A 24,356-nucleotide genomic window follows, 5' to 3' on the forward strand; every position below is an offset into this window, starting at 1 on the left:
CCTCCCTCCAGGCATCTTTCAACAGCCCCTCGTATCGAGCGCTTAGTGTCTGTGTCGATTTGTGCTCAGATTCAGTGTCGTTTTATTTGCACAGATTATTCAAATGAGTAATGATGTCAGATTTTTTGTCTATTTAAAAAAAAAAATTAAACTACACAAGAGGGATGCACCACCTAAAGCAAAACACGTCTTCATCACTTCAACACGTTGCAGGTTGTGAATGTGTTATTGTGTTTAATGGTTACTTTCACAGCGCCTAATTTAACCAATTGTTACGCAAGGATTTTTTTTCAAGAAGTCCGAATCATTTGGTGATTTTCACGCCATTTTCTTCTATCTGTGACAATATTTGCATATACGGTATAATCATAATAATAGCATAACAACTCTCTTGTTCACAGCACGTATGACAGCCCTGGCCTTGACATGGGTTCCCACTGTCCGTCGGGCCCCTGTGGTCAGCCGTGCTAAGCTTTTGTTTCTTGTCCTTGTGTTTTTCAGGCTGGGCTATGTGAATCACGCAGAGGAGCTCGCCTCCAGATTCCTACAGTGCTTCCCAAAGAACCGTCTGTCCGCCCAGACGGCCATGAGCCACGAGTACTTCAGCGATCTTCCACCGCGGCTCTGGGAGCTGCCGGACAGTCAGTGCCTTTTTTATCCTCCTCACACCGCAGGGAAATGAGATGCACTATGAGATGCACAATCAGGGTTTCCAGCCCATGAGTGTCAGTAACAGATGTGTTCAGTCACAACACGTCAGCAACTGCTGATTCAGAGCTTCAGTTACAGCAATTAAATGGTTATTAAAATTGTGTGTGTGTGTGTGAGAGGTTTGCCTTACAGATGCAGCTGTAATAACTTTATGCGAATGTGTGTGTAGAAGAAAAGACAACCCGAATGCCCGCTTGTGCTTTTTTGGACGAATGTGTTCAGAATTCTACTCCTGCTTTCTTCTTTCTCACCACGGCTTGTGTTTCTTGTGTTTAGTTTTGTAGTATCACTGCTAAGAATCTAGAACAGCTGTGGGAAATGGCAGGTTTTTACTAATTCCTTGCCTTAACTAACAGCTGGATTGATTCCACCATCGATTCCCAGCTCAGGAGGTCCCTCTGATTGGTATTTGTGAAATTGGTAAAACCGTAAAGTCGCTTTGGATACAAGCATAAGTCAGATAAGTGATTTACAATGGAAGGTATTTAAGTCTGCGTCCTGTAGTAAATATCACAGGTCAGTCATGTAATTAAATGTGTCAACAAAGAAAGAAAACTATACCAGGTCCAGCTTATGAAAATCAGGGGCAGGTGGCACTGTTTCCCAATTCACTTACAGTTATCTAAGCCAGAGCCTTGGTCTGAGGGTTTCATGATAAAGTATTAAGTACTTAATGACATATATGTGTGATTATGTGGAGAGGTAAGCGTGTAGAAAATGTTGTAAGACTTTAATTAGGTCAGGGAAGTGCTGGGCTTCAAGAATCGGTTCCAGGCAACTGTGACCCAAGAACGGTTAAGAAAAACAAATCATTACGGAGAGAAAACAAAGTTGTTCTCTGCCATGTTCGAGATCTGAACCAGAAGTGATGTGTTCATCCGCGACGGCGCTGCAATCCCGGGGGAACACGTGGAAAACCGCTTCCCTTTTTTTTCCCACCCATCTAACACTTCAGCAACGAGGTAATTGGTTAAGTTTGTAATAGTTGACAGGAATCTCAGCTGCAGAAGTGATACTCCGACTGTTGTAAGGCGCAGATGTCTTTTGATGTGCTGTCATGTAATCTCGCATCCCGCTGTGACACACCATGTTCCTGCTTGCTGGTGACAAAAGCGTTCGCCGCAGAATCGGCACCAGAAGCTGTCGTAGACGCTCTGACTTATTTATTAAATTTCCTCAAACCTATTGCGGCGGTACAGATGGTTCAGGAAGGAAACCTTTTCAGAGACTATTTGTACTCGTGGATTCAGGGGATGTAGGTGCCCCTTGAAATAAACCAACCTGAAATGAGACAGCGGTGTCAATATTGAGATGACACTTGGTGGAGAACTCTGCTCACCAGACCAGCTGTGAATCATGCTGCACGTCCCGGATAATTAAAACAAACCCCTGGTAAAAAAAGGCTATGTGAGGGATAGTATAGTGCAGTCTGATTGGACCGTCACCATAATGGGCGTTCAGTGGACCACCAGCGTCACAGCAGCGCGTTGGACTTTAAGACGCTGCGTAGGAAGTGACATCTCTATCCTATCGGGCTGCATCATTACGCGTGTTGATAAACCCACGGGCCGAGTGCGTTCTCCACGCTCAACCAGGGGTTCTCTGCTAATGTGGGCTTATTACACAGTTGCCACTTAGTTTTATCAGCCGGTGGTTAAACCCAGATCTGTTGGAGCAGCAGATGCCTCCACATTATCTCCCCACCGCAGCCTGTCCGCAGAGAAAGACTCATCTGAGTCATTAAGAGTCACAATGTATGCAGAACACCAGAGGGGAATTAAAAGCAGGAATGAAAATACCTCAGGGGTGGTAATTTTAATATGAGAATTTAATTTGTAATTTCACAGATTAAGAATTTTTCCTGTATTAATCCTTTTATCAGTTCACAGCAGGTTATTTGCACAAGCGCAACCATGAGGCGATATTCATTGGCAGAAACACATCTTTGCATAACGCTAAACACTGGCAGAAGCTGGAGTCTTTTGAAGGGGAGAATAAAGATGAAATAATTTTATTTTTAAATGAAGGCTGCACTGAATGCCTAGAGTGAAATGTAGATCTGGAGTCGCGCGGTTTCTGGTAGGGGGAGATAATTATAACGAGACATGAAACAAAATTTGTTACACTTAACCGTCTCAGTGCCAGGATCTGTTTTTTTTTTTCTTTTTTTTTTTTCTCTCATCGCTCTCAGAGAATGAAGACAAATGCCATAAACATGGCCGTGCTGGGACGGGGCGCTGGGTCCGGGGGAAGGTCGTCCCGTCGCAGTTTTGACCGCCTTGGACTGAGGACTCGGCTCTCTGCAGTCTCACACAACATTGGGGCCTTTTTGAGAAATGAAAATACACAACAGGGAATAACTGTATAAGTGAGCATTCCCCGAACTGGCTGCAACCCGAAATAGCCATGAATCAGTCTGTTTTGAATCAATGAGAGACCAGGCGCATTCAGTTGTTCTTGGCACCTCTTTCAGAATGTAATTGTACTGAACCAAATCATATCCCCAATTGGTGCTTAAAGCAACGCAGAAAACAAACATCGGGTCGCCAAATCGCTCAGTTGCTCCCATTTTCTTAAAGGTTTAAGGGAAGCTTGACTATCCTTCAATCTCCGTCCTCTCCACGGTTTTGTCACCTTGCGATATCCGTCTGTACAAGTTTACACCCTGTAACTATGAAGAAGACACAGCTGAACCAATTATATTGTTGTTGTTTCAAACGGGTTCACATGAATTACTGATCGTGTGATGCGTTCTCCGTGGGGGTTCACAGGTTCAGCTGCTTAGTGCGGCTGTGGTGTGGTGTTTTTGCACATCTGGACAGGGCTGGTGTTCTCAGTGTATTACTCAGAACCAGTGCGGTCACCGTGGAAGAACATTCCTGGCCGTTCCAGAGTCCTCCTCCAAACAGACTGACAAACAGACGGGAAACTGCAGCAAAGTATAGCAACGTTGGGCCTGCTTTTCAAGACGATATATCGGGCGTAACTGTGGTGTCGCACAGCGCCAGAGAGCGCGCTGACAGTGTTTTCCTGGGAGCCACGCATGCAGTAATGACGGTGCGATAGGCCAGAATGGGAAGCTGCCGCCAATTGCACACCGCGATAACCGCCGCTCACCGCTCGCTCAGTCACCGCAAAGGACTGAGGAACAGTTTCCATCAGAACGATGTGCGCAGGCGTGTTATTTATGGGAAAGCTGTGACGTGGGAGTAGAGAGAGAACCATGTTTGTTTGCCACAGAATTTTTTTTGTGTTGCTACAGTCCCATTTTCTGTTTCTTTCTTTTCTTTGCCTGGATTTAATTGTGAGTTTCCAGTTGGTAATGAGTAGTAAGGATACAAAATGTTAAAAGTGTGTAAATTATGAATGAATGTGTGTGTGTTTGTGTAGTGCGAGTAGAGGCTTCGTTTGAAGTAGCTCAAGTCCGGGGGCTGATGATTCATTGATAGGTTGTGTATTGAAGTGTTCTTCAGTTGTGTTGACCTGCTGCCCTCACCCGGTGCTTGGCTACTGAGCTCCTTCATGAATACTGAACACTGCTCTCGACCGAGGAGCCGGGAGTTCAGTCCCGGAGCAGCGGCGCGTGTTTCTCTCACGTTGGGTCAATATCGCTGCAGCCTCTTCCTGTAGTCTGGAAGTAGACTAATGGATGGCAGTTTGTTTATTCATTTAATTTTAATTTCATCCAAACTATCCCGTTGTTTTTCTGTGTCTGACAATATAATGGAATTGCTTATCTTGTTCCCTGAGGGAGCAAGAAAGATATTCCCTGTCAATGACTGTTTCTGTGTTGACAGAAGCAGTTAGTTTCTGACAATGTGAATTTATTAACCTTAATTCCTTCAAATATCTCTGACTTTCTCCTTTTCTATTCAATTATAACAATTAGCGAAAATGGGAAAATGGCTGTGCTTGAAGGACATAAGAGAGTTTTTACAAACGAGATATGGCCATTATAGCTATATTGTCAATTTCATATAAAATTAGATAGATAGATAGCCTACACTCAATGTAGATGTACTAAATGTACAAAGCGAGACATTATGGAGGATAAACATTATGAGACCACTACAGGGGATAATTTGTCCTTGTCTTGTTCTTGTTCCATTTCCTCAGTGTCTTCTATCTTCACGGTCCCGAATGTTAAGTTGCAAGCGGAGATCGGAGACAGCATACGCGTGTGTGGGAAAGCCAACAGCCATGGCAAAGCGGTGACCAACAGCAAGCACTGACCGGCCCGGCCATCACCGGAGCAGGAACGCAGGTGAGAGCCGGACGCGTAGGTCTGGAGAGATGGGATTAAACAAACCAATACAGGAGCTGAAGCCGAGAAAAGGCTAAATCATGAATAACTCAGACATCCTTTAAAAACCCAGCGCATGATGCCAGTATGACTTTACGGTTGGAAACCCATGTTGGTTCCCTGGGGTCAGGCCGCGATGGGTGTCCTCTTGAGAAGTCGTCCTCTGTGGATCATTGGCGGCCGTGTGTAAGAGCGTTAGTTACTTGCTGCCGTTATTTGAACAGAGAGTTAAACTCGTTTGTAAGAAAGCAGAGGATGATAAAGTCCTGCCGGGTTGAGGGCTCCTGCAGATGCAAGTGCACAGACTCGGTGGCGGGGGAGATGTTCTGTAATTACATCTGCCTCGTTGTGCTTGTCACCACCGCTGTCTGGCGTTCGGTCGGGCTGCGAGGAAGATGCCGTTTGGAAAACCCTTTCAGTTTCTGTCACAGATCCTTGACCACCAAATTACAGTGCTCTGCCCTTAAGGAGGGGGTCATTTTAATTAAGTAGATAATTGTGCCCAATTTGCATAAACCGGCGGCGCGTGAAAGGGCTCTGTCTCGCAGCTGCAAGTAATTCCCCCGTTAAGGGTCCAGTAATAACGGCACTGAGTGAAGTTAAAATGGCCGTATTAAGGTGAGGATTACATTTTAAATTGCTGGCAGGTGCACAGAGAGGTCCACCGGGCCTTTGAAAGCCCATAGTGTTGGCGCCGCCGCCTCCCCTCCCCCACCCCACCTCCAGTGCAGGAGCGCCGGGGCTCCCACTGCGTCTGAGCGAGGGCAGGCTGCGGAGAGAAGCCCTAATTAAAGTGATTATGGCTTTTGAGAGAGAAGAGTTCAGGGCCGACTGAGACCACAGCTGTGTGAAACAACGCAAGAGGGGAATCGCGGCCCATCGAGGGGCAGCTGCAGTGCTGTGTTTTGGTATTTGTGCTGTTTGTGGTGTTGTGTGTGCGACAGGCTGTAGTGCATCCGGTCCTCCGTGTGGCTGAATCTTACAGGGTGGAGAAAACAACATGTCTGCAAAGCGTGACTAATACAGGAGTTGGATGGAAAGTGTGTTCTGCTCAGCAGTAAGACATGTTTCTCATTCAGAGCAGAGATAATGTTTCTGTGATTACTTTTTGTTTGTTTTATAAGTATATATCATGTCTATATATATGAGCTTTTATTTTAACACAAAACTCCAAAATACAGTATCGGTGGTAATGTAAATGTTTCCTTCTGAAGTAGTTTGAACCCACAATGCTTTGCGGTTTTGTAGTACATTCATTTGTTTTTATGAGCTGTATCGGGTCCCTGACTTGTGGCATTCATGTTGAAACGGCCCTTTTATAAAACCCCTTGATTAACCTGATGGTGTTGCTTATTCAAAGCAAGTTGCTTTCAATGTATTTTTTATTTGTGTTTGTGTGTGTGTATATAAACATGTTCTAATAAGCAAGTCTTCTAAAAACAGTCCTGTTTGCGAGGATACAGTGAACAGAAATAGAGGGAAACCGCAAATGTTTCATTTTAAGATGTTCTGCCCAGGATTTTTAAATAATAGATTTACTGTGGGTAATGTATTGATTATTTATATTTCCTCAGTCCACAGAATGCCAACTGCAGAGGGGATTGAAATGTGTGCATTTTTTATTGTATTATTTATATCAGGGCTGAATGGGGTTTGCAGGAAATTCCCAGTAGACTGCCTTTGTGCAGTGCGCTGCTTTGAGCAGGGCTTGTGTAATTGTGTAACGCTCACAAAGGCCTGTCTGAGCTGCAGCAGGCTGAGCGCTCAATGCCTGAACACTGAGGACAATGTCATCACAACAATGCCCGGGGAGCAGTCGGCCGAGGGACGCCCCCCTTTCTGCGCACACTGGTCAGCTCTTGTTTCAAGAGCGTTCTGTTTGTGGGAGCGCTGGTGTCTCTCTCTCTTTCTGTCTCTCTCTTTCCCTCTCTCTCTGTCTGTGCAAGAAAAAAAAATAAGAGAATTAAATCTCTGAAAGAGTAGATTTTCTTTCCACCTAAGGTTTAAACAAATTATTCGAAGGCAGTTGTGAAGGAGTTCAGCCTGCCAGTGCTGGAAACTGTAACTGAGAGAGAAAATAAAATACAACCGAAAAATGTGGGGGGGGACGACGACAAGTAGCTGCATCCTGTGACATTCCTGCTGAATCCCCATCAGAGTTTCAATTCCCCTGTTGAGTCAATCTGACTCACAAACTGTATTTTGAAATAAAAGGTCAATTTGAAACTGATATAAAACGATAATCAGCTATCTCTGAGCCGTTTCAGTGTTTAATATCTGAGGTTAGCTGCTGCTTTGTTAATGAGAAGGATCAGCCGCTCGATGTGTTGGAGTGTAAAGGATGGATACACAGCCCCCATGTGCTAAGGAGGACACTGCATTGTTCAGATCTCTTCTCCCTTGAGACTCTCAGGTGTGGAATATACATGGCCCTCTAAATTGCATGAGGAATTGTCTAGAAAGTGTATTTGTACCCCTGGAGCCCATATGGAAGATGCTTGGGACATTCTGTTGGTACGCACTGAAGACTCGCACAATGATTGTGCACTCTCAGGGCTGAGACCACAGTCTCCCTTCAGGTCCACAGTCCTCTCTCACACTGTGAAACCTGCCGCACTGCCGATAGTGTCGTGCAGGAAGCTTGAGCCGTGTGTCTGAGTGGTCCAGGCCTTGGCTCTGGCTCATAGCAGCCATGACCAGCTCAGCCCCTGGTCTTCTCTGGCCCAGGGAGGGAGCCGGGGCCCAGACACTGTGCCTCTCAGCCAAGAGGGACGACGCACGGCCGCCTGCAGCTCCCCAGCCAGGGTGTCTTTGTTGGGAGCAGCTCATCGGCCCCTGTGGCGGCCATGACTGTGTGTCCCTGCCAGCCTCATGGAGGGAAACAAATCCCAGCAGTGCCAACACAACATCCTCGCTCTGAAAATAAAATCAATTAAAAACCCTGGAAAGTATTTCTCTCTGCTGCCCGGCTGACCCCTGGGATTGTTGCTGTGCTGATGTCTGCCATTATTCTGGAAAGGTGTGTCGTAACGTGTCTGTCGGCAAAGTAATTTTATCTGGTTTAATTGCGGAAGCTGTGTTTAATAGCCATGGGATTATGGAGATGTATGAAACCTTTCCGGGAGCGTACCTGAAGTATTATATTTTGAATGATCTGTTAAAATGTGATTCAGTTCAGTTGAATTGGATGGTCTATATGATTTAACTTATCCCAGCTTTGTGTGGAGGCCCAGCAGAAGCACAGGAAAGCCAGAGAGACTCCAGACAATGGCAATCAAATCCAGCTCGTGAGGTTTCAGGAAGTCGAGTCACTGAGTCGGTTGAGTAAAGTGGCGAGACGAGTCATGTGACCTGGAGGAACTGTGGAAACGCGAAGGTGAATGAACAGAGAGACTTTCAAATCTCTCTTCTCTGGAGGATTTAAAGGAACACAGAAGGAAACATCCAGACAAAAAGTCTTTGATATATAAAACTCATGACCACAGTATTGACCCCCTTCAGACGGGAATATAGCATTGCAATAGAGAATAATGTTTAATATACTGAACAAAGTAAATTCATAATTTGTGGAATATTCCCTTATTTGGGGGTGTGTTGTTTGGTCAGGAGTGGAGGGCATTCACAGCTTCAGAGAGACCCATTTACTTATTCATGAGCACCTGAAGCTGGTTTAACTACACAGCGTCTCGTGTCTTTATGTGCAGCCTGACTGAGGGGAGATTTGACAGCTGTCTGTGAGAGGCTGGCACCGAACTCCTGCTTTATCCAGAGAGAGAGACAGACAGAGAGGGAGAGAGAGAGTTAGAAAGTGAGAGGAGGTTGAAGGTGGGGAGGGGGGGTCTGTACACAGGGCATGTTTTATAAGCAATTTTCCCGTAAACAGTATCTTTTCCGATTCTGCCAGGCGACAGAAACGTGACGGGTGTGGGCAATTAACGTACAGCATTTGACTATTTTGCCTATTTGGCTTAAAAATAATAACAGGAATGAAAGAAGACGCGTCTCCAGTTGAATCAGACAGCTCTTTGTATGCCAGACTCAGACTTCAATGCAGCGGGCGAGCAGATCCCCGTGCAGTCTCCCGTGACCCACTAAAGGAGTCCTGGAGCCGAAATAAACTGGGTCGATCCCCTGAGACCCTCAGACTGATTTGACTAATGTCTTTTTTTTTTCCTATTTTAATCAGGACACATTGAGATTGTGTGCCTTTATAAGATGGAGCAGGAAAACCATCTTTAACACTTGGCTAATCTGATTAGGGTGACTCTAGGTAGGCCAGGTGTCCAGCCTGTTGTGTGTTTGGCAGTGACACCTGAGCTAAGTCCCTTCTTCTGCAAAAAGAACAAGGGACTCTTTAACAGCCACCCTGTGGACAGGACTACACCAGGAACTGTAGACCAGCTCTGGTCTACAGCCGAGGGCTGGAGGGGTTTCTGAGGTTCTGTCAACCTCAGGGCTAAATGACTTCAGTCTGTTTCTTCCAGACATAATCAGCTGCTCAGTGAGGGGTAACTAGGAAACATCCAGGAACAGAGGTGAGGCAGGAATGACCCATCCATGGGGAAGCAATGAAAACGTCAAACAGCATGTTAGGGTATATTGTCAAAAGTGTAGAATTGAGAACAAGGGCAGTGATGTTCAGACTGTACAATGCACTAGTTAGAGCTCATCTGGATACTGTGGACAGTTCTGGGCTCCACACTTTAAGAAAGATATCGCTGCTCTAGAGGCAGTTCAGAGGAGAGCAACCAGACTTATTCCAGGTCTGAAGGGAACGTCCTACTGAGAGACTGAGGAACTGAACCTTTTCACCCTGGAACAGAGGAGACTACGTTGGGACTTGATTCAAGTCTTCAAAATCATGAAGGACATCAACCACATCAAACCAGAGGAGCTTTTCCAGATCAGCAGGGACACACGCACCCGGGGACACAAATGGAAATTGGGCTTCAAGGCATTCAAGACAGAAAACAGGAGACACTTCTTCACACAGAGAGGCGTCACAATCTGAACAAACTCCCCAGCGATGTGGCTGAAGGGACAATTTGGGAAAATTCAAAAATAGACTGGATAGGATCCTTGAATCACTTAGTTATTAATGGACACCAAACGAGCAAGATGGGGTGAATGGCCTCCTCTCGATTGGACACTCATGTTCTTATCCCTGCTGTAGACCAGGGATGGTATCTGTACTCAGGTTGCTTTTCCCAGAGAAGCGAGGACAGTACGGCTGCAGGAGGGAACAGTAAATGCTGATCTTACTCCAAATTAAACATGGTTCAATTCTAAGACAGCACCTCCGACGACATGGCGCTCGTTTCGGACACGCTCTGTTTCAAATCATCTGCGTCTGTCCTTCGATTCAAAGCTCCTTTTCAGATTCCCTTCTGGTTTCATGGAGAGAACAAGCGCGCTCCTCCACCCTGCCCTTGCGAGGAGACGCTTTGTAGAACAAAAGCCCAGCTCCCCGTCTCCCAGGATGTGGAAGCAAACAAGCCGCACTGCTTCGCACAGATTGTGGAATTACGTGCCAGACCACGTTCCTCTCGGCCTCCTTCTGAATCACATCTGGATTTGGGTTCGCAGACTAGGAGAGCTCTCGCATAATAGCCTTCATAGAAGAGACTTGACCCCAGCAACTACACAAATCTGCTCATGGCCGAATGCCTGATGATCCCCTGTACCTGTATTTCACACATAGAGATCGTATTTTCCCATTCTTCTGTATTCTTCAGAAGTAAAACGCATTTAAGTATGTTTTGGAATTGCTAGAAGTTTGAAATTGGGAAATGTGAAGATATATGCTTCTGGTGGGCATTGTAAGATGTAGCTCTTATCCAGTAATATAGATGTTAAAAGTTTTGTTACTGAAACACTCTTGTCTTTTCGTGCAGGGGGTTGCTTGGTATGGCCAATTTCCGTCCGTTGATCTAATTTCCCCAGTTTTGCACATTTCAGGCTCTGACAATTACAGTTTAATGGGTACGGCCCAAACTGGAGCCGCGCTTTCATTTGCTCCTCGATTCCCCCCCACTAACTTCCCTGTCTTCGGCGGCTCTCAGCCTTTAAAGCCAGCCCTCATTAGCAGGCTGCAGAGGCTGCTATCTCTGCCTTGCGCTCCCTTTTGCTGTATTTTTCTTTGCCGATCCCTCTCGCTAGATATATTCACACACACATATATATATATATATATATATATATATATATATATATATATATATATATATATATTCCCCCTCCTTTCTTTCTTTTCTTTCTTTCTTTCTTTCTTTCTTTCTTTCCTTTTAGCCTTGGGAGTGACTGTGAAGATCTCTCCGCGCCGGTGATTGACGGGTTGGAGGATTCGATCTGATGAGTTCCTCTTTCTGTAGGTCAAGAAGGATAGTTAGCAGGAGCTGTCGAGAAATGCTCGCAGCATTCGAAATGGGATGTGTCATGACTTCTAGGCAGGTGGTGCCCTGCGAAACAAGAGTCCCCCAGCTCATTAGCAAGCTACAGGATGCGAGCTTAACTGGAGGGAGCAGGGGAGGAAAGATAATGCCCAATAGGGAAAATTATTGTGAAAAGGAATTGATTTCATGTATAATTTGTTTATCACTAGAGGGGACAAATGCCGTCCTTCTGACATGTGTGGAGGAGGTTTGACTATGAATGAGCTTGAATTAGCATAATCTCCTTACAGAGCTCTTGCAGTTGTATGAATGTCTCTCCCTCTCCCTTCTTCTCTCTCTCTCTCTCTCTCTCTCTCTCGGTAATTATAGGCTTTCGCAGCTCTTGTTTCATTAGCACAGGTTGTACAATGCATTTCTGAAAGCCTGTTAAACTCTCGACACTGTTTTAATTTGCTGCTCTCTGCGTGACTGTGTTGTGTTGATAATTATGTGTGGGTTGTGTATATATATTGTGTGTGTGTGTATATGTATATACACACACATATATATATATATATATATAAAAACCCATATGGAATGTACAATATGTGCATACACACTATATATAGTTTTGATATATTTGTAATATATTTAGAATACAATATAAATATATAAACATATAAATATGTGAGTTTTCCGTACGGGCATATTTATTAACCAGTCCATCAGCTTTTTTTAAGGCCAGGATACAGAATATCATATATTGGTTAATTCAGATTTGAAGGAGATGCAGCTGAAGTATTGGCTTTTTCTCTTTTCTTTTGATAAATTATTGAGTACGCCAAAATCTTTAACATACGCCGCGGAAATGGTGAAGGTAGGGAAAGTGTTTTTGATAAGTTTACTTTTTAATAACCTAGTTTTGCACATTTCCCTGATCTGTAGGCACAGCAGATGTAACTTGAATCGGTCTACAAAACCGAAAGAGTGGAGAGAACCTGTTCCGAATGGCTGATGAGAGAGCTGTGAAATGACTTTGACTTAAAATAGGGAGGAAGATTGCAGTCAGATCTTCCGGCGGCTTGATCGCACCACTTTACCTGCGCTGTGTTGCTTGTGCTATTTTTACCCTGTAATTTTAATTTACTCTGCACGCCCCACGGAATATAAACTTATAAACATATTAAACAGAAAAATAAATCAAAGGCTAAACCTCGCAATTATATCTGGGAGTTGTTTCTGTTCCTGATTTTGCCGTGAAACCCCAGCAGTTAATTCGCCGGACACAGTAGCTCTTGATTTTCCTCTTAAACATAATGATGATTAATAAGTTAACTTATTGGATGGGGAAACGTCTGACAATTGCAGATTTTTTAAGTGCACAGCTCCAGTGGAGGATTAGACCCTTTCAATCATTACACAGACAGATGGCTTAATCCCTCAGCAGAAACAGAGCTGGACGCAGTATAAAGCGTAGTCATTATTTTCTTATTATTTGTAAAATTGCTAATTATGACTGTGCTCGGCGGCCTGGGCCCGTTGTGGTATCAAATTGTACTTCCCAGTCCTGCTGAATTGAAGAGCCTGAGGAGGAAGAAAGGAGAAATGTTTAACTTTAACATTAATGTTTAAAGCTTGACAGAAATATCCAAATTAAACACACATAATCAAGGAGGAAAACGCTCGCACAGAACTAATATGGAAATATGCGTTCAGCATGCTTAAAATAAAAACGCCGGCCCACACATCCACTCTCACAGCATATGGGCTTGTCTAATGAGCAACGATTATGGATTTTTTTTTTTAAATTTTCTCTACCCTTATTTCTAAGGAATTGCATCTTCTGTTATTGAGCCAAGTTTTGCTAGAACAGCTTCAAAATCCCTCAGAGTGCATCCGTCTATATTTGTTTAATTTAAAATATGCGATGGCAATTAAATTCTCACTCGTTTGTTTTTGGACGGGGAAAAACAAAAGTGCGATGATGGCTTCCAGGCGATGCCCGCATCTGGGCGAGGTGTGGGGCAGCACACGATGCCGCTCTCGCCCATCGGCTGCTCTGGCCTGGTGGCACCTGGACGAAATGGTACGTGCATTCCTGGTCTGTCCTACATTCCTCGACTATGCCAGAAATGTCATCGGGAAGTGAGCGAGCGCAGGAGAGGAGAGAACCTTCCGCAGAGGCTGTTGGTGATTTGGAGGAAAGAAAGAAAAGTTTAAGATGCAGCCAGCGTGAATACATCAGTTGTTAGCTTTTAGCACAATTACCATTCCTCTGGGACTTTGTGAGGAATAGTTAATGATGACTAAATGAGCTCTTTTTAGAAAAAAAAAATGTGGCGGGCCCCAGGATACGAATGTCAGCGCGGTGATGGGTATTGAATCGGAGGGACGGTCCATCTGTCAGACGGTGGGACGGGCCGCTTCAGATGTAGAATAGACGCAGACGCAGAGAGTTGAGCTCTGTTTGCATACTCTCTCCCCCAAAAGAAGGGGCGCGGGAGGAGGGGGGGCGGATTGTTAATCCAAGAAAGCAGATTTCGGCGGCGGCGGCCTGGCTTTGTTCGGGGATGACGTGTGGTAGAAAGGCCCTGTCTGGGAGCCTATTCATTTGCCCGGGGGGCTAGTTCAGTCCAGGAATAGGAATAGTGGGGGGGAGGCCTGTGTGTTTATTTTTATTTATTTTTCTTAGACCCGACTTGTATTTCACTCTGTTTTCCCCCTCCTTTAATGCGTTGAATTTCTAGATTGAGAAAATATATTTGGACGATTCACAGACACACAACAAGATTGAGGTATTAAAATACAAGTTGGTCATGCGGAGAGGTTTTAATAACTTTAAAAGCATCATAGGGCTCCTTAGGTTTAACTGAGTAACTGTAGCCAATAGTTGGGCTCTATATGTTTTATACCTTAAGACCTGTAATATCAGATCAGTACATTTAATATTGAATCTTCATGTATATAAAAGGACATGTTTGCTTCATGTACAATGAAAGATCAATCACTTAATCAAGTCTTTTAAGCTGATTGAATTGGACAGAATGCAGTAAACTGATGAACTGAAACTGCAATTTTGTTTCAAACTGTATCAGTCGCTAATTGATTCTACGGCCTCGGTCTCACTCTGAGGAGACGGGCTTGTTTGTGATGGGCTCGGGCCTGAGCGCTCAGAGATTGGTTTTCAAAACGGCTCAGTCTGAGCACACAGCGAGTAACCCCCCGAATTTGTGCCGGTTTGCGTTTATTGAGCAGTTTGCAGATATGGGAGAGCACTGCAGTGTCTCCGGCAGCAGTAATGACCTTTCCCAAAGACAGACTTACTGTGGGGGGCGGGGGGGGCTGGAGGGTACCCTGACCCTTTTATTCTCTTCCTAAACATATTAGTGGCTTTAGATTGGTGCCAGTATTTAAATCCAGACTGAAGACTAAAATCAAACTAATTTGATACGGCACTGTGTAAATATTTGGTCATTTTTTTTCCCCTTTTGGTATGAACTGAACAAAAACACTTGGCAAACATTATTTTCTCTTTCTACTTCCAGGTACATAAACAGTTTTCTGAGCCGTGTTTTTTTCCTTGCCGATCGCATGGGAGAAACACGTTCGTGTGTCTCTGTCAGGTATTTTGACTTGGCAAAGAGAGCTTGACTGTGTAGTTTTATCAGTTTCATAAGAGCGGAAACCCAAGGATCTGGTTATGAGCCGCAGAGATTTCCATTTCCTGGGAATGTTTGTCTTCCCACTACTTTTGATGGCGCAGCTTTATTTTCTTACCTGTGTTTTGAGTTGTTTTGTTCTCCACAGAAGCCACTTAAAAAGAAAACAAAAAAAACTTTTCAACAAACACGCACGACTTAGTCAATCAAAGGTTTCTGAACTAACATTGCGACTTGATAAAAGCAAAGCTAATTCTTCCTCCTTATTAACAGAGGGTTACTTCTCGAAATTTAAAATGTAAAGGGTTTTCATCTTTTGAGAAAGTGTAGGCGCCTGCAGGGCCCGACACAGAGGAATTACAACTGTGCAAATGAAACCGTGCTGCGTTCAAACTCCACCGGGGCTGCCTCTAATGTATTCATATTATTAGCTGCTTTGTTGCTAGGCATAACCTTCAGTGCTCACATTTATTCTTCTCTACTTTGTCAGCTGGAAGTAGCCAGCTCTTTCGCAGGGCTTTTTCTTTTTTTTTTTTTTTTTCCTCTCTTCCCTTTCTCTGTCCCCCCAGTGAGAAGCGTGTCTGAAATTTCTGGGCTCTAAATGTGTCTCTTTGTCGCGCTGCTTGTCGAGCACTGTGCGTGCCGCTCTCTCCCACCAGGAGGGTCACCGAGCGCCAGGCCGCGCCATTCTCCCCAACGAGCCCCGCTGCCTGACAGGTCGGCCCTGACAGATTGAGCCAGCGCTGCCCTGGAGTTATTGTGCCTCCGAGCCTTTCTCTGAGGGGAAACCCCCCCCACAGTCATTCAGACCGAAAATCGGCAGAGAACCACCGGCTCTAAGATGCTTCTGTACTTGCGGGGGTTTTCATTCTCCAGAGCTCACAGCAAAAAGCAGACATAGCCTGGGATTCATAAAGTGTGTCTGCAGGGCAACCCCACTGTGGTAAACGTGCTGGTCACAGACCCCACTGTGGTAAACGTGCTGGTCAGAGGCCCCACTGTAGTAAATGTCGTTCCCATAGAAGTGTTAAATTGTTTCAATGCAGATTTGTGTACCAAGCAGAGCAACAACATACCGTGAGGTGCTGTATCAGAAATATCTGTTTAAATGGTTCTTTTCTTTTCTTTTCTGTTGGGTAAATAGAGCGCCACCACCACTGGTTTGCATCTTAAAAAAAAAAAAATCTCTTTCACACTGGAATCGTTTCTTTTTTTTCCTTCTTTACTTTAGTCCTCTCTTTTGGCAACAAGGACATTACATTTGTTTCCTTCCTTTTTTGTGTGTACAATGGGAATATCATCCTGTACTTAATCAAATTTTACCTACACGAATGTAATTCTCAAACAAAGGCTAATTATTGAGCACAACATCCAAAGCCGAGGAGATGAGGATGGATTCTGAAGGAATGGGTATTAGGCTTATGCATTATTCATCTCTTGATAAGGTTTAATTAAAACTGCTTCCCTGTATTGTGTTCAGAACGAATGTGTGTGTTTTCCGTGCCGTGGCCGCATTATTCACTCTTGTTATGCTTGAGTAATCAAAGACGCCTTGAAAGTTTGCATAATGCCGTGGATGGAGTGATATAATTACTGCAGAGAGAGAGAGCGGGTTGAATCTCATTCGGTCCAAGGCAGAAACCAATCATTGACTTCCTTTCAGAGGACACTGCAGAGACATGAAAACGTCTCCACCTCCAATATAAGGATATTTGTAATAGTCTCAGGGTGGTTTTATTGTGTATTCATATAAACACAGCATCTGTATGTCCTCAGTAAGGTATTCGTAAACTGGAATGACACACATTTTTGAGTCTAGTCTCCTGAAGTGATTGGTGGTTATTTCATTGCAGCCTGAGTTTCTGTCCAGAAGTCACATGGATGTGGTGAAGCAGGGAGCGCAGGCTTGTTGTGTCTTCTGTATCGTCTGTAAATTCCTCTGGTTCTCTGGTACACAGCGGTTTGGGTGCCGTCAGTGGAAGTGGTGGGGAGCGATGATTTAAAAATGATCTCCTGGCAACGTGTCTGTCTTACACTGACAAAACTCCCCGCGGACGGAGAGCAAGTACAAAACAAACACAATGATAGGAACAGACCAGTGAGATAAAAGCCGATCCCCTGGCAGACCCTGAGGTACCGGCCTGTGAAACCAAACAAAAGGGAGAGGAAGGAGAGGGAGAAGTCGAAGGGGAGAGTAATAGATTGACTCGTAGCGCTGAGACTGAAGTGCGGTGATTTTACGCTCCGTTGTCGGCTAACAAGAACCACAGTCTGTGCTCTGTGAGGCCTGACTGGAGGAGCGGGGGGGTTGTGTAGCCTGGTTGTCAGGGTTACCAAGCTCCCCTCAGAAAGAGCTGCTGGGGGCCGGGGGGCCGGGGGGGTGGGTAGGCTGTGTCGTAGGTGTGCAAGCTGCCAGAACAGAAATGCGTGTGTGTGTGTATGTGTGTAAGCGTAACAGGCAACTTAATTATCTCTGACTTAACTGCCTTTATAAACAAATAATAGTAAATAAACAAATAATAATAATAAAACAAACAAACAAGCAAATCAGTCGAATGCATTCAGTGGGTCCTTGTGACACAGATGACCTGGATCCTGACAGAGCTCACAGTCCGACGGGGGGTTAATCCCTGTGTCCCAAATGCGTGCTGGTGGTCTCACCTGCAGGGACATCACTGTGTGCGCCAGCTGATCTTACAGTGCAGCCTGTGCACTTTTTGGGAGGGAATCGACACATTTAATTGTTTAATTGCATCCTGCAGGGCCAGGGTGTAACTCATGACACTGTAATAGTTGTGAGAAGATACAGTACAGGGCTGAGGAAGCTTTTAAACGTCCTGCGAAGAGCCGTGCTGCGAAGGGAGGACACTGCGCTTAATCACACAATTAGAGGAGATGTCTTCCGACCCAAAATCCCCTTTAATTGTTAGTGTGGATATGCCTCCGACTGGAGTGATTAGCAGAGGAAGCAGAGAAAGGAGGGGAACCACACAGACTATCCTCCCCGCTAACGGGATCACAGAGAGGGGGCTTATGGGTCACGCTACCAGTGGTATAAATACTGAGGAGAAGATGCTTTCCGAGGGCGATCGCTAAGTGGGAAGAGAGAAGCTCTGGAAGCTGCAGGTTTTAATTAGTAACGCAGAGGACACAATGAGCGCAGGGAGAGTGGAATGAATAGCTGGAACTAAGCACTTTATACACATTTCTGCACCGCACAGATTCCCCGGCACGGGGGTTTATAACAGCCCGATCCACAGCCCGGCCTCCGTGCTGTAACACTTCATTTGTCCCGGCCTGGCTCTCGCAGGGTGTCTCGCTGGAGAGGATTGAGCCGAGGGAAGAGAGGAAAAGACCGCTGGCATGACCTTTTACAAACCAGCATCAGGAGGAAACCAGGAGAGGTAAATTAAGGGAAAGAAATTTAGGGAAATGCATTATTTGACCAGAAGGACAATGTTTTTCTATACAAATGGCCCCTAGATACTCATGTCAGGTGAGGGAGCCGTAGCAGGATGTGGACTCATCCTGGGACAAACATTTTAACTGTCTCTCTCTCTCCGGGGGATGGGCTGCCGAGAGGCACCGCAGCACGCAGTACAGTACAGGTGTAAATGTCTCTGAACACATGTAAATATGCAACATGTCTCCATGCTGCTGTTTCCTGGACTCCTCCTTCCCTGTTCCTCATTCCTGTAATTCATTACCTGCACCAAATCGTTACACTAACCCAGCTAATTAATACCCCAGACTCCACGCTCTCCCGGAGGCTGGTCGGGTGCACACCTGCGAAACTGAGTCTGCGCTGCATCGCTAATGTGACCTGTGAGTCGCCCTGGAATGAGAAATACATTATAATAATAATGATTGGGCCGGTGAATCCCGTGCTTTTCATTGTGAAAACCTTTCGAGACTCGTTCCTCTGTCCCTGCACCCCCTCAGAGGTCAGAAATGCTCGGGGACTCGGCATTAAAAAATGTATTAGTTGCTGCTACTGTAGTAATTCTGGCAGCAGTGTAATTAGTAGTGAAATATGGCGCATGAAGCCAGAACCGCAATCCTATGAGAGGGTCTGATGTGCTGACCATGTGAGGAGTTACTGTACAAGCACAAACTGAAACCATATCAGACGGAGGCTTATAGACGAAGACCTCCTTCACATCACAGTGGCCCCTCGTTATATAAACTGATTCACTTCAAAATGCAGAAACACACATTATTGGTCTGTAATGTTGCTTAACAAGATCAATTAATGATTATTTGGGCAAGAGCTGCCACTATAGTCCAGAAAAGCACAAGAAAGGAAACCTCCGATTTGAAGCCAGTGATTTTGGGGGAAAGCTCTTGTTTTTGTGTTGTTTTTTGTTTCGGACGCATTTCTGTGCACTCCCATCCACTTGGGCAACCCGGGGAGCTTTCAGATGTCATATCGGCCAGGAAACCGCAACTACACACGCAGTCCGACGACAAAAGCATGAGCCAGGGAATCTTTTTATTTCCTTTCTTTAAATAACATTTTTACCACGAAGCATCTCATTGGCTCACACTAGGCGCGTGTGATTGCTGTACAGCGTGACACGTTTACGTGGTGTCCCCTGTCGAGAGGGAGGCTGTGGCCCGTGCCAATGGTGCAGCATGAGTACAGGGGCCGTGCCGGACTTTGACACCATCGTCCCGCCCGTCCTCCGCACTGCGCCTCAGGACACGTGTTTCAGCCGCTTCCTGTCTGGTGTTGTCGTTCCCCGACAGGTAATGAAAGCTCAGCACACATGTCTCCCTTCCCCCCCTCCGCCCCGCACAATCTGCAGCCTGTGTGGTCTCCACTATCTCCCTCTCTCTCGCTCTCTTCTCCTCTGCTTGGGCAGTCCACTTCCGCTGTGGTTAGCTGCCTCAGTGGGCCGCAGTCTCGCTTGTTTTTCATCCCGGTGGTGGAAGTTCCTTAAGAAAGAGAGAGACTGAAGGTGGATCAGTTTCCTTGTGATATATTTGTGTGAAATGCTTATCTTCTAAAATCATCTATTCACATGTATTAGTCCATTTACTATATTTAAGAAAACTTTTAAACGATACAGACGTTAACCCAGAAAAGATCCTGCAGTATGCGTCTAATTTTTTTTTTTGCTGCAATGCATATAAATGTAGCCTAGCTGGGAACTGATCCTCTGCGTTTAAAAAAATTTAATATTGAGAAATGAGTTTCACAAAGACTAGTAGAAAGCTTTTTTTGGTTTTGTTTTGTTTGTGGGTTTTTTTCACACATCAAATTAATTTACTGCAGTTCTTTGAAAGATGATGAATGGATTTTTCTTCGTTTGCAGCCCGTAATTACAGTCCGTATCAATACGCAGTGATTATCTCTCTACAGGGGGTGTTTCTCCTCCACAATGCTCTGGTGGAGCGGCTGAACAATCCTGCCTGTGTTTTGTCATATTCAGGACTGTGTGTCGGGTCTCTATGAAGACATCTCGGTCCCTTGCTCAGCTGAGGTATTCAGTGCACAGCAATAGGCATCCTGGCGTTTCCCGTTGTGTGATTTGTGTTGCTCACCACACTGACACGGTGATGTGTTTCTGAAACCATGACTGCAGATTTGTTGTACATCCAAGTTACAGGGAGTTGGTATTCAGGTGTTTATTTCTTCAGGTAAACTGTCAACACACCACCACAACAAAAATCATTGTCAATACCTCTGTCTAAGCGTGACAGTATTCATCAGCGTCTGTGGCATCTCAGCGGCTTCTGTGGATTTCATAACCATGCAAAAGAACGTCCAGGTTTTGATTTAGATCAGCCTGAATATATATATATATATATATATATATATTTTATTTTTTTTCTCCTCCGTGGGTTTGACACAAATGTAAACTGAGCTGTGTCTTTTTACCAGCTGCGTTTGGCATGAAAGATTATTAAACAACAAACAATATGTGATCGCTTCCAAACCTGTGTTTTTGCCTGAGCCAGTAAAGTGAAATAATAAGGTGCCTTCGTCTGCCTGGGGTTTTCATGCCAACAGTCTTCGCCTCGTCTTGATCATCCGGACCTCGCTTCCACAGGCGAGCGGATAATACAGTAATAAAAGCCCGAATGCGGTGTGCAGTGTGGTGGGAAATGTCAGATTTAATTGACAGGGAAGCTTCAGACTCTGCGCCGCGCGCTCTGTGTGTTTGCTGTGTTTTTCATTGTTGCTGGGTTTTTGTTTCCCCCCCAGCTGAGGTGTTCCAGGCGTGCGAGCGCTGTGTGCCGCCTGGATCCGGCCCGCAACAGATTAGCTACCATTGTTCACACGGCAGCCCTGCCGCCGCGGTTTGACAGCCATGTGGAGAGTTGCTCGGCACTGATGAGGGAGGATGAAACGAGAGGCTGAGGCCATTATCTCTCCTGAGCAACATGGCGAGTGCTTGGAGAGAGCTGACACACTCACTGACTGACGCACCAACCGACTGACTGACTGGCACACTGACTGACAAAACAACTGACTGACTAAATGACAGCAGGAAAATTATAAAAAAGAAAGAAAGGGGTGGAAAAAAGTCCATGGTTGAGAATAACTTCATCTTGAGAGTTAAAAGACTTGGGTTTGGAAATATTGTAATGATATTTAAATATTTAACTTTGCTTTATCTCTGTATCCACACAGAATCAAATTTTGTAATTTTCAAAGTGCAACATCTAAAGATGTATTATATATTTTTTATCAGTGCCACCTTATCTAATTTCCTTCTAATTTCATTATGAAAAAGCTAGTATTGAATATGAGGATCAAATTACAGAAAATAAGATCTTCCAGAACAGTGCATTTACTTTCTGCAGTATTATTAGCATTTGCTATGGCCCTGGTATGTCTTTTTATTAAATAAATACTGCTGAGTGTTATTGCACCAACAGCCTAAATATGTCCAGCGTTGATTCCCTCACTTAAACATTGTTATAGTAAATGCTTAAACAAAGTCTTAAAAATCCGTTTACAGCCATTAGTGGCAATTCAACTAATTTCTCCACCTGGATTCTGTGAAAGTTCAATGTGACGCAAGTGATCAAATTACAACTCCAGACAAGGGTTTAAAAGTTGTGCTGTTTTTGATGATAATCTAGATTTCATTGTTTAATATTAGAATAAAACTTGGCTTCTGAGAATCGCTCTTGGACGACAATCACTGCAAACACATTGACAACAATGCTGTTGTGTGTTTGTGATTTATGTCAAGGAGGGGACAGCCTGTCGATGAAACAATGTTTCTGTGTGAAACCGCCCCACTTCACAGGGGTTTAAGGTTTCCACAAGTGAGAATAACCCCCCCCCCAGCTGCTGACAGAAACATACCTGAAGGGCCAGAATGCCCAGTGTTCAGCAGACGAGAGGGACAGAGGGACACATGGCCAGCGACAGGCTTTTTGATACTTGGCTCTATAGTCCCAGACAGCGGGACTACTTGTTCAAGTCCTGTATACATGTGGTTAACATGGTCTCTGCGTGTGTAATTTGAAGCAGAAGGAAGCACAGATTAATCAGAAAGTGCATCAGAGATCCCAGGAGGTCAGGCTTCTGTATTACAGGTACAGTCTGAACAGGTGTGTTCTGTCCTGACCTCAGTGGGAAGGTCATGGGAGGGTGGGGGACAGTGAGTCTTCTGGTGCAGGAGGACCAGAGAGGTCTGGAGGGGTTGTGAGGAGAGATGAGGGAGCATTTAAAGGAGATTGAACGCATCTCAGCAGGGGCATGAAATGCCACTTTGCCTGCCTAGCAGACTTCATTTGTGAAAGGGCTTCTTCTGCTGCGGTGGAACGTGAGAAAATGAAACCCTGTCTTTCCCAGCGCAGCGTTGTGTCTGTGTTTACTGAGAGAAGGCAAATAGAGAAGCCCTTCCCTCTGCCCTCCCTGGGGACGTGACCAAGTGAATACAGGAGCCGCGCCGAGGACACGCCAACCGCGGGCTGAGCTGCCAGGGGGTTTCTATGATAATGGGTTGAGTCACTTTTTACAGGTTTACCACCCTGTTCAAGGGCATCTCTCATTATTTCCCATGTGTCAGATTTTACGTCCGTGCTTCAATGTGCGGCGCTCTTGCTGATGTGTCAAGAGTGAGTTACTGCCCCCCCCCGGCTCGGACAGGCGGCTGTGAACTGCAGAGTGGCAAGCTGGCCGAATGCAATCTGGGTCTCTGAGGACCGTCATTAGCAGTTGTCTCGTCCAGTGGGAAGTTCTGTGTTGTGTTGTTAATGGGTTCATAGAATACAATTTGAAACAATCTTGAATTGTGAGTGTTGCAATGTGGAGGAGCTCTTTATTTCTGTCAATTTATAACCATGCCTGACAACACGCTGCCTGTGTCTTACCAGTCTGAGGTGTAAAACGGGTGGAAACCATATTCAAATACAGAAAAGGAACGAGTGTATAGTAAACAATGCGCATGTGTTGTACACTGAGCAACAGCAGCGCATGTTCAGTTCATTGTAAGTAATGAAGCTGCCTGCATGGCTGGATTGGCTCAGATTCATTCTTGTGTTGTTGTTGCTTTTTCTCTCTTTCTAAACAAAGCACAGAACCACAAAGGCACCTAATTTGAATTGAGAGATTTGCCAGGGAGTATAAAGGGGACCGTGGAAGGTATTTTCTGCCTTCTGATGTTGTTCTGTAAACTACGACCAGGTTATCTGACACCCACGGTTCCCGGTTACTCTTTAAAAGGACACATTCGATCACAAAGACAACAGAGCTCAGTCTGGCGTCCTCCCGGCGCCCGTTGGCTTGCCGCGCGCCCTTTCCTCTGGGGGAGACGTGATGCGTAGCCGGTGGGATGCAAATAAAAGTGCACAGCAGCAGTGTCACCCTGAACACACACAAGCTCTGCTCCCGAGGCACACGTGGACGGACATGACGGCAGACCTGGCCCCTGCACAGACACGCACACACACAGACCGGGCCCCTGCGCAGACGCACACAGAACCTCTCTCTGGCCCTCAGAGGAGTCCTGGCCAGCTGCTTGCTCTGAGTGCTGTTTGACGGACAGGTCCTGAGCGTGTGAGCATCTCTGAGGACCTGACCTGTGGGTCTCACCCCTGTGCCTCTGCAGAGACCCCGAGCTGTTGATTGAACCAGTAGTTTCTCAGGGCAGTTGTGGAGAGGGAGCCGGGCTCTTCTCCTCGACCCTGGATCGCGTATGAACAGCTGCTGGCCATGTGTGGAGGAAACCGCACAGACGCTCAACAGCAGCCTTAAACAAAGCCCTCAGTTCTCCGACACTGGAGCTGTGTGTAGCACCCAGGAGACACCAGCTTCTCGCTAGTTTTTTTTTTCCTATATATATATAT

The 24,356-nt window shown here is 45.4% G+C and overlaps 1 protein-coding gene across 4 annotated transcripts in view; it reads left to right on the plus strand.

The window, feature by feature from the left end:
• cdk14 (cyclin dependent kinase 14) overlaps positions 1-24,356 on the plus strand; it is a 115,324-nt gene that overhangs the window by 78,267 nt on the left and 12,701 nt on the right. For all 4 annotated transcript variants that reach the window (XM_066715440.1, XM_066715441.1, XM_066715443.1 and 1 more), the window contains 2 exons: positions 502-641; positions 4,828-4,975. In XM_066715440.1, coding sequence (XP_066571537.1) covers positions 502-641; positions 4,828-4,943 — 256 coding nt within the window. In that variant the 3' untranslated portion in view covers positions 4,944-4,975. The remainder of the gene's footprint in view (positions 1-501; positions 642-4,827; positions 4,976-24,356) is intronic.

Source organism: Amia ocellicauda, chromosome 10, assembly GCF_036373705.1.
Source record: "Amia ocellicauda isolate fAmiCal2 chromosome 10, fAmiCal2.hap1, whole genome shotgun sequence".
In the NCBI taxonomy this organism is placed as follows: domain Eukaryota; kingdom Metazoa; phylum Chordata; class Actinopteri; order Amiiformes; family Amiidae; genus Amia; species Amia ocellicauda.